The following is a 10873-nucleotide window of genomic DNA, read 5'->3' on the forward strand; positions in this document are numbered from 1 at the left end:
TCTGGCTGTTGAAATAGCATTCAAGGCACAGTTTCCTGCTCTCAAGTGCCTGGAAACTTTACTCTGGGTGGCTGAGTTTTATGGCTGTGCCTTTTTCAGATCAGAATCTGATCTGATGGTTGTTGGCATAGCTGAATGACAGAGGCTCAGGACACCACCACTGATCTGATCAGCTTATTCTGTCCCTGATTTACCTCAATGACTCTCCAACCATTCGACTGGTGTAGCACAGTCGTTCTTAACATGTGACAAGAGGATAACCAGCAAAGTGTTTTCTAATGGTCCACAGGTCAGCCAAAGATGACACAGAGAAGGCAGACTAGTGGTCCACGAGATGAGAAAGCTGGAGAACCAGTGGCTTCAAGAACAAAGCAGTGTGTATTCCAGTCCAGAAATGCCCAGCTAAGCCATACACACTTGTTTGCTGTAAATTTTGCTATGATGTGTGAGCCATCTGGTTGGGTGAAGTCTGTAACAGCAAATAAAACGATCAACTACCCAAGGTTCCAGTTATCACAGGCTCTGTTTTCTGTAATATTTCAGTAATCAAGAAAACAAGTCCTGAGCAAAGCTCTTCCCTTCATCCGATACCATTTCTGCAAGCGACAGCAACTTCAGTGATTAACATCAACTGGCAGCTTGAATTCCTTTAGCGAATAAAAGGCAATTTCTCCATGATCCACCAGCGCAAAGACCACCGGGACGTCCCCACTCTGATACGTAACCTGCTTCAAAGCCCGAAGGGATGGAATCTGCTCGTCAAAGCTGCAGAGAGAAAAATATCCCATTGTTCTCAAAGCAAGAAGAATACAGAGACAAAGCTGTCCTGGCCAACGATCACAACAGCTCACTTTGGTCTTAGAAGTTGGTAGTGACCCTCCCCACCCCTTTCAGTCAAAGCAGGAGGCTGCCAGCCCTGAGAGAGTACACTGCATGCCGGGAACTGGAAACTGTCAAATCCTGCCAAAAACAAGGGCAACTGCACACTGGTCCATGCTGTGCCTATTAGATGCGGCTCATGGGGCTACTGGCAAATTGCCAGTCCAGTGCAATCTTAATACCTTTGTGCTAGGAAGATCTTTAGGTTGCTGGAAGCAACATCCAATCTGCTTCTCCCTCCTTTAGTTCTGCAGAGTCTGTTTGCTCATAAATGAAAATATTTATAAAGCAAGGATCATCCTACTTGCTCACAACAGACCTTTGTAAAACTGCATTGCCACCTTCCTTGCTCCAGCTACTACAGCTGCAGAGAGTGGTGGAGGGACAGTTTTAGCATATATCAAAATTAGAAAAGGCAGAGACTGAACTTTGTACCTGCCTAAGGAGTTTAAGTATCAGATGCTGGATCCAGCAAGAAAGGGAACACCAATCCTGTTTGTACTGATCTTAAAGTTACATTTGACAAAGGTCAAAATACTAAACACATGGCCCTGAGCCTGTAGCGAGCTCTGGAGAGGTACATCTCTGCAGAAATCCATAGGGATCTGCACTGGCTGAGGATTCAGGTACCATAAGGCTCCCTGCAAAACTGAGCTCTACAGGAGTTTCACAAGCATTGCATAAATCCAGCTGTGGCTTCTTATTCCTGAGTCCAGTAATACTCAAGACATGAGCAGCAACCAGATGACCAAATAGTGTGGGCTGAGTGCAAGGGCTGGAGGAACTGTCAGCCATAGCCTCCAACAAAGGAGGAACTGAAAGAAAAAAAAAAAAAATTCTGGGCAGGACCACCCTCAAGGGAGGCACTCTGATGATCTGTAAAGCTCACCAAGATGCTGGGTCATTTACAGATCATTAGGACTTAATTTCCGCAACAGCAACTGCTATGTTTCAGAACACGGCACAAAATCCATGGATACCTCCGAACGCACATCCTGACATATGGCTTTCCAGGGTTTGTCTTCTTAAACTTGGCCACAGCATCTGCTTGATACACGTTGAAGTCTATCTTCACGTCCTCTGGGTCCTCCTGCAGCCTACAGAAGAGAGAACACATCCACATATGTATGGGAATGAAACATTGTAGGGTATAGATACAGCAGAGGAAAGAGGGAGCAAATGCTTTTGAAGCCTGGCTAGTTTGAGCCCTTTGAAAGACTTCACTCCTCAAAGAACTGACCCTGCAACTGTTCTAATTACTTTCCAGATCTTTCCTGTAGTCAGACCAGAGCAAGCTTCTGCCCCACATCTGCCACACTCCCTTCTCTGTGGACTCCCTTGCAAGAAGCGCCACTAACAGATACAGAAGCAAAGCACTGCTCTACCCTACAGGGACTGCACACAAACACCACACAGACCCTTTGAGGCAGGAGCAGAACCAAAAGTCCCAAAGCCAAGGTTTTATAATCACTGCAGCAGGGATGGCAGCACATTCCAGGGATGAGGCACAGGTGAAACCCAACCAAACCTCTGGGGGAGATTACCTGGCTGGCATGCAGAGAGGGAACGGCAGGAAGAGAGAGCAATCCCATTGTTTTAATTGGCCTGGAATGCCCTAGCTCTGTTGCTGCAGGACCTGGTACTTCACAGAAATGTCAGCCCCTCACTACAGATGCAACAGGGTCATGAAGCAGAGTGCTGGATTCTCTCGGCATCCCAGATGCCAGGCAGCTCCCCAAGCTGCTGCTGCGAGCATCTCACAGACCTCACAAGCAGGGACAGTCACAAGACACCCCCACTCCCTAACAGCTACGAGCTGGCTGGCTGGATACTAACCGGGAGGCTCCATCCAGGATGTGGGAGGGCTGCAGCACGCTGATCTGCTGGAGGAGCACAGCTGGAGGAAGAAGGAACAGGAAAGGATCAGACCAGCTATTTCTCTCCCAGGGCACTCCAAGCACTCCACCACCACCCACGAGCCTTCCTCCTCTGACAATGGCTGGCAGCACCACAATCACCACTGGCCACTTCAAAGACCTCAACTTCCTCATCTCCTCCCAGCGCACAGCCCAGAACACCCTGCAACTGCTTTGCATCTTTCTGGCCCTGATTTCACATGCCTAAGCCTAGCAGGAAGGACTGCAATACAGTAGGACATGGGGAATGGATTGGAAGACCTCCCAAAGCCCTGTTTATACTGGCACTTGAGTGGGCTATAGGAAGAGATGGAAAGGCAGAGGAGAAGCTTTCTTCTCTCTCCCCATGTCCATGGCTGGGCTCCTCTGTGCCTGCTTTGCCTAGGCCTTCTAGTGAGATTCTCTTTCTCAAGGTACTGTCCCCTAAACTGATGTTCAGCTTCTCTATATCATCCCTTTTGCTGTTGCATACCAGGCAATGTTTCACAGAGCTGGGGGGGAGAAGGGGTTCCCTGTCAAGTTCCCAGAGCCACTACCTGATGAGGTAGCTTCATCTGGCCGCAAAAGCGGTGTGACAGCTTGGTCCCAGAGATGCGGCGGTCGTCTCCAAACCCTCTGCTGGCTCCTCTGCTCCAAAAGGGCTTTGTACTCCTGCCAGTTGGAGCAGCGCTTCACCTCCTGGTCAGCATTGACACTGCTCTTGTACCTGCTCTCCCTCTCTCGCTGCTCCCTTTCCTTCCATGACAGCTTCTCCTGTTTCTGATTGATGCGTGCGCACCAGCAAGCTGCATCAATCTCCCTCCCCAGCACGTTCTCTGGCAGGAGCCCATTGTCAGGTGAGGGCAGATGTGTGCACGGCTGGTCTGGGGCCACGTTTGGCAAGATTATGGTGGTAAAATTCCAGCGGGGTGCATGGGTACCAGTGCTGCTCTCCTTGTGGTCTCCAGCCTGGCTCCTGGAGGGGCTCAGGGAATCCTTTTGTCCTGTACCAAGAGGAACTGGGTTTGACTCCCCCTCTCCACTGCCAGCATCTGATTCCTTTGGCTGCTCTGACAAGGGCTTTTCATCCACGGGAAGGCAGCTGGAGTCTCCACAGTCATCTCCAGCTTTTTTGGAGGTCCCTTCAGCTTCTGGAAGGTCCTCGGATACCTTATGTTTCTTCTCATGTGACCTAAAGACAGAAGCAGCAGCATAAAAGACAGGGAGAGTGCGTGGTGGAACTTTATTCCCTTTGAATCCTGCCTCCGCCCTGCAAACAGGAAGAATGCAGTCTGCCAAGGCTGAAGGAAGGACAGCAAAGGTGGCAGGAACCCCCCAGACAGGTCTGCAAACCCTTGACAACAACCTCTTGGCTGGAAGGAGGGTGTTTGCTTGTGTGACAAAATGATAAGGGAAAAAAGCAGGACAAAACCAAGCAGTGAATGCCAAAGGCAGAATAAACTTCTCAGCAATCCTGCATGAGGTTCAACTTCAACGCCCAGGAGAATCCCAGCCTTGATTTGTATAGACACACGTTCCCAACCTGCCATGCAGCCTCCACACCCCCCATACATATACTGACCCAAACACCTCAACGCAAACATGATGGACTTCAGCCAAACCAGCACAGGCCAGGCAGAAATCTTCCTGCCAGCACCTCTTACTGGTATGAGATTCAGTCCCTGGCTCCCAGAGAATATGGGGCAGTTTTTAAACCAGCAGTTTTATCTCCCAGTTCCTAAAATTTTGTAACTCCTCAGGCACTGAGTTACTTGTTAACAGGAGAGGACTTGCAGACCAGTCTCGTCCTCCCTGTTTCTTAAAGGATGACGCCACCTACTGGAAGCTATCATAATTATTAGCAAAATTCGTAATGATGTCAGCTTCTGTTTGCATTTTGGGAACTTCTAGAGGCCGTGTGCAAGGACCAGGACCCAACTATGCTCTCTGCTGTACAGTCCTAGCATGTAAGCTGCATTGAGGGGGTGGATAAGTGCAAGATGGGCACTGTGGTGTCTGTGATCCCTCTAAAAAAGAGCAAGAGGAAACATCTGCCACGTGTTTCTTCTGCACTGACCTCTCTACCCTTCTGTATTGGCATCTCACCACTGCAGTTGGGAAGCTCAGAGGCACTTTGCCCCTGTTAGCCCTGCATGAAGTACAGATGTGACAAAAGGGCACACTGCAAAGAGTTCAGGAAAAGCACTGCACTGCTGGGGGACAGCCAAGAGCAGCTGTGCCAGACAAGTCACCCACAGCACAAAGGGCTAAGGATGCTGTTCCCAAGCCACAGAGCCTGGGAGAAGATGAAAGGCGGCTTTGGGCCACATCCTTACCGGGGGCTGGAACTCCTCCTCCTTTTGCGATGGTGTTTCCCAGAGCTCTCGCAGTGACTTTCCAGGTTCAGTTGCCTCTCATAGGGAGACAGGACAGTGCTGCAAGGAGACACCAAGATAGAGGCTGAGAGCAGGGTGGGATAGCGAAACTACCCTTCTGCTCAGCCCCAGAATACAGCAACAAAAACCTTTTCTTCCAGACACAGAAAATCCACAAGCAGGACCAAGATGGTCCTCAGCTCATGCCCCATTTCATGTTCCCAATCACCTCCTCAAGAGGGAGGAGCAAGCAAGGGCAGAGTGCCACTTTTAGCCTTTAATCATCCCAAGAGATGGAATGCAGGGTCCAAGTCCCCTTCTCTGCCATTCCACTAGGGCCACACAGTGGGCACAGAGCTGCTCAGGGTCTTCAGAAAGGAGAAAGCAGTGTGGAAAGGAAAAGCTGGTTACCTGGGGTTGAATCTCAGTACAACATAACCCAGTTGCTTCAAGTGGCTGAACACCTTAGAGCAAACGAAAGCAAGAGGGTTAAATGACTACCCTAAAACCAAACAACTTACTTCAGTTCCACTACAACTGACTGAATACAGTGTGGCACTGGCAGAGGAGAAAATGCCAGGGTTAGGACCCAAAGCAAAGGTGGGGAAATAGGAACTGATCATCTGGAAGAAGGTGGGTGTGAAACACTGAGAATGACTGCCCTTCCCTCCCTAACTGTCCTACTCTGCTCTCAGCCACTGGACAAGGTTGTGTGGCAGAGCCTGGGCTCTCTGCCTTCATCCTCCCTGCAATAGCTGGAGGTCCCAACACACCTGGTAACGTGGCAGGCTCATTGCCTCCTGGGACAGCAGGATCTCATAGGCTTCCTGGATTGACAAGGGCAAATCCCTGTAAAAGAGCTGAACAGAGCCCTGCAGGGCAAAAGCTTGGTGTTGAGAGAATCACAGGGAACAAATCTATAGCAGCTCACACCAGTCTCTTCCCACCAATCTCAGCACCCTCCTTCACGATATTCATGTCTCCCCATGTGCCACCTGGATTACTGACAGTCCCTCTCCCATGCCCAGTTCCCCCATGCCCTGGTTTTAGCAGCCAGGTAAGAAGTTCCCACCCACAGCCGTCAGCTCCTGCTCCAGCGCTGCATCTATTTGGAGGATGCAGCTGGGAGCACAACGCTCAACTGTTAAAATAATCATTGCTTTGGGTGGTAATTTTCTTTAACTTTGTTGATCTCCGCGATTCAGGACACAGCACAACTACAAAAACATCTAGGACCAGCACAAGTGAGAGAGCTGGAGCATTGGAATTGATGGCATTAATTGGTGGCTCCTCAGAAGCATTTACTGCAGCCCCAGTGATCTCATAGGTAGATTCCCCAGGCAATAGCAACTAACCTCCAGGAGGCAGTTTTAGGCTATGCCTCTTTTTCCTCTTTTTTTTTTTTTAAAATGTGTTTACTCATAAACAAAGAAAACAAAACACTAGGAACCACACCTCTCCCATGGGATGGGCTGAAGGTATCTAACAGGTCTTTTCTGCTTCTGGGGAGAGATTTTGTACTCAGCAACTGACTAAACAATTTTATTTTCATCGATTTGTTTACGATCCATTGTTTGTCAAATTGCCAGAGGTAAAAAAGCCCTACTTTTGCAGTTAGGATTTAAGGGATGTCATCAGATGCCCATAATCTGATTAAGTTTTGCTAAGGGAAAAAAGCTCCCCTTTAGATCAGTGCACCTATTCTACTGGTAACAGGCTTTGGTGAAGAGATAAAAAAAAACCCTCTCTACAGCAAAGAAATCCAACTGAGCCCTAACCAGCATTTCTGCAAGCAGAAGAGCACTGAAAGCAACCTGGTCTCACTCCCCCGCCTGCCACATTTAAATTTCTTTCTGCCATATATACTGGGAACAGATGCCAAGTAGCAACCCCATAGATCTCTGCTTAAGTGTAAAGCATGTACAGCACTGGCTGCTAACGTGGCCCTACCAAGCTGGGTAGAATTTCACTAATTCCCATCAGCTTCTTAGGGAAGCACAGGAAAAACTGTGCTAATGAACTTATGAACCCTGTCATTGCAAAACACGTAAGATATGCTGGATAAGGGAGGAAGTCAACTTATGACAGAAAAGGCACTGACCGGTCTCAGAGGTCCTAATTAACTGTATACCAGTTCTGAGAAAAAGGATTTCTCACTGTCAAACCTTTTATTCCAATTAACTCCTGCAAGGAACAGAAGATAAGGGTTTGATCTCGTTTCCAGAAATTCCCAGAACAGTGAGTTTTCCTGGACTGTGGAAGTTCAAGTCCCCATATACAGATTTCGGTAAAGCAGTAACTGATATATAAATGTGTGCTTCATCTCCTCCAGAGCAAGAAAGTAGAGATCTCAACAGAAAACTCTGTAACATGCTCCTCACGCTTCTTTCACTCTGGTAAGAGAGCTGACTTATGACTGCTGTACTAAGAGAAATTCAGATCAGCTAAAACTCTCCTAGTCTCTGTTGTCAAATATGACATAGGAGTGGGTTAAACACCATACCAGCTGAATAAACTGGCCACCAATCCAACTAACATAAGCTGTCAATGACACAGAGGCTGCTTTAGAGTACAACATATGAACCCATGGCCTGGAGACAAACAGCTCCATCAGCAACAGGCTAAAAGAGACAATTCCTCGAGAACCAGGTGTTTATCATCTGCTCAAACTGCAGCAGTGACCAACACAAGTCAAGTGATTTCAGACTTCAGTCTAAAGCTCCTATAGCTCCTCCAATCATTCAGGAAGGACCCAATGCCTCCATCCACGTGCAGGTAACCTACTTACACACTCCAGCAGGTACAGAGCTTCCTCGGGCAGCAGGCACTGTTTGCCATGCTCTGTGAACCCCATGGTGTGCCAGAACTTCCCCTGGAACAGAAGCACAAATCTGTGATGGGCTCTGGCTGTTCCCTGCTGACAACCAGGCTCTCTCCCATTTCAAGCAGCAAATTAAGGAATGCGCAATGGCCAGCAGGAGATGATGGCACTGAGTGCACTCTGCAGCAGACTCACCGCAGGGGACTGCAGCTCTACGATGCTCTGTCCTGGCTTCCACTCAGCTTTCACCAGACTCCCCCTGAGAAGGTTAAAGATTAGTTTGTTATTACTAGCATGTCCTACAATCAACTCCTATTGTAGCAACACAAGCAGCTCAGGAAGGTATCAAAAGGCAGCAAACTTCCAGGTGGCATTTTTGCAGGGTAAGGCCTTAGAAAGACATCATCCTCTGGATTTAGCAGTACCAGCTGAAGATTTTATCACCAACAACTAGTTAAGAGTGTCTTCAGTCAGCACCGCAGACGTTTGTCCATACGCTACAGCAGCCTGCTGGAGATGCATGGCCATGATATATCATACGATTGTTCGTATGCTGCCAAGACTCTCAGATTGCTGTATCCCACCCACATGGTCTCATAGGAAAAATTTAATAGCTGAGAAACAGTGGAGGGTGACTTTGCAACAACGCAAACATGCATTATAGCAGCTGGCTCAAGGAAACAGAAGGTAAGACCTGTAGGGTCCACCATAGACTTGCTCTACATCTTTAGTCAGTACCACAGTTTCCCCATCTGAAAGGAAACCTAAACCTACCCAGTCGCCCTCCCATCCTGAGCGTCTCCACTGCTGCCCCAGACACGCATTTACAGATGTACTTGAACAAACCGGACTGTGACAGCAGTGGAAGATAACGGTCCACCTTGTCTGACCTGCCTGTCAGCTGGAGGTCGCCATTCTCTCTCTAAAGTCCCCAGTGGTATGATTTTATGTGAACAGTTTCTGCTGCTACTGATCAGTGCAGACAGAGAAACTGTTACCAGAAAACAGCAGGCCAGGTAGGGAAAGTGTGTGCTGAGAGGTAGCGTGTGAAAATCTCCCAAGAAATTATAAGCTCCAGAGACTGGTAGAGCTGTTGAAACCACCAAAACTGATAAACCAGGGACACCAAGAGTCAGCCAAATCTGCACAAGGCCACAGATGAGCATTAATAAGGGGCTGTGTAACTCAGACCAGGCCCAAGAAGACAGTGGCTGCTATTTGCAAAGGCTACAGGATTATGCACACACCTGAGAAAACTAAGAGCCCTTTGAGGGACTTTCTGAACACCCACATTGAAGCCACTGGAACGCCAGTATGACCTTCTGCTCCTGAAGGAACAGCCAGAGTGAGCTGCCCTGCTGTTGCTCCAACCAGGGAGCTGTAAGCAGGTGAACTGAGGGGACAGGCAAGGGAACTTACTGTGCTAACACCTACCTGCTATTAACAGCTCGATTCTACTCATAATAACACCTGAATGGACAGCAGCTGTGCTCTGACCGCCCCCCTCCCCCCAACATGATCCCTCCCAGGGAAAAAGGAATTTACAAGCCCATGCTCAGTGGCTTAGCACAGCTCTGCGACCCGCGGCCGCTCCAGCGAGGCAGCCGGGCCGCTCCCAGCCCCGGGGACTTACAGCCGCTCCACGCGCTCCTCGGAGAGGAGCTGCCACTGCTCCTCCCGGCACAGGCGCAGCTTCTCCGCCTGCTCGGCCGAGCCGTCGGGGACGAAGTCTTTCTGGCCGCGGGGACGCTGAGGGGCCTTGCGGCCGTGGGTCGCCAGCAGCTCCGCCGCGCTGCGGGGCGAGAGGGAAGGCACGGTGAGGGAAGAGGGCCCCGACACCCAACCTGCGGCCGCAGCCGTCCAGCCCAGGCCCCAACCCTCCGTCCCGCGGGCAGCCCCCGTGGCCGCGGCGCCGGCGCTGCCCCTCTGAGGCCTCCCCGCCGGGCGGGCCCTACCTGAGGCTGCGCGAGCCGTCAGGTTCCATGGGCGCGTCGCGGAAAGACCCTTCCTTCCGCCGCTGGGCCTTAGCACCGGCAGAGCGAGGCGGGCGCTGGCGCGCCCCCTGGAGACTCGGAGGGCCGCGAGCGGCGGGGACTGGCACCGGGGAGCGGGAACGGGAGCGGCCCGGGGCTGGCACCGGAGTGTGCTCCGGGGCTGGGCGCCGAGACACCCGTCAGGCGTGCACCGGGCCGTGCGTTGAGCTGTGCGCTGAACTGCACATTGGGCTGCGCGCTGCACCACGCACAGAAGCTGGGCGCTGATGCCGTGCTTTGAGCTCTGCACCAGGGCCTTTCACCAGAGTACGTGGGACAGGGCTGTGTCCCAGAGCCGTTGGAGTGAGCTGACCTTGGCTGCTGCCAGCAGCCCACCCACCTGCACTCACTCCCCCTCCTCAACAGGACTGGGGAGAAAGTAAAGTGAAACAGCTCGTGGATTGAGATAAAGACAGGGAGATCACTCACTATTTGCCATCATGGATAAAACGGACTTGACTTGGGGAAATTTAATTTATTGCCAATTAATATTAGTCCCAGGTGTGGATATCTGCTCTGGCAGGGACTCCTCCGGGGGCTTCCAGGGAACGCCTGCTCCAGCACCTGGACCACCTCTTCTTCCCTTCCTCATTCCTCCCTGACCGTGCTGCTTGCAGGGCCATTTCTCACACCTTTCCCCCTCTCCCCTCACTGCCATGCAGTGTTTTGCCCTTTCTTAAATACATTTTCCCAAAGGCACCACCAGCACCACTGATGGGCTCAGCCGTGCCCTGCGGTGGGGCTGTTGGAGCCATCTGCAACCAGCCAGAACCATCTGGAAGTAGCTGTGTCCGGCACGGGGCAGCCCCATCCTCTCTTCACAGAGCCCCCCGCAGCCTCCCATGGCTGGTGCTGTGCACACTCAGGCAT

General features: G+C 50.8%; 1 protein-coding gene across 1 annotated transcript; it reads right to left on the reverse strand.

The window, feature by feature from the left end:
- Window positions 1–509: 509 nt before the first annotated feature.
- Window positions 510–9954, reverse strand: TSEN54 (tRNA splicing endonuclease subunit 54). The gene is made up of 11 exons (XM_076354067.1): window positions 9926–9954; window positions 9604–9762; window positions 8166–8229; window positions 7938–8021; window positions 5923–6021; window positions 5561–5613; window positions 5111–5209; window positions 3332–3966; window positions 2716–2776; window positions 1860–1976; window positions 510–765 (listed from the first exon to the last, which is right to left on the reverse strand). Exons 1-11 carry the CDS (start codon window positions 9952–9954, stop codon window positions 615–617), a joined length of 1551 nt encoding a protein of 516 aa, XP_076210182.1. The 3' UTR covers window positions 510–614.
- Between the last annotated feature and the right edge of the window lie 919 nt (window positions 9955–10873).

Source organism: Aptenodytes patagonicus, chromosome 16 (assembly GCF_965638725.1).
Source record: "Aptenodytes patagonicus chromosome 16, bAptPat1.pri.cur, whole genome shotgun sequence".
Lineage (NCBI taxonomy): Eukaryota > Metazoa > Chordata > Aves > Sphenisciformes > Spheniscidae > Aptenodytes > Aptenodytes patagonicus.

Coding starts and splice junctions, on each gene's coding strand:
- TSEN54 (XM_076354067.1), bottom strand. CDS start 9,954: ATGGAACCTGACGGCTCGCGCAGCCTCAG. Junction 9,763..9,925: donor GACGGCTCGCGCAGCCTCAG/GTAGGGCCCGCC, acceptor CTCGCCCCGCAG/CGCGGCGGAGCTGCTGGCGA. Junction 1,977..2,715: donor ATCCTGGATGGAGCCTCCCG/GTTAGTATCCAG, acceptor TCTCTTCTGTAG/GCTGCAGGAGGACCCAGAGG.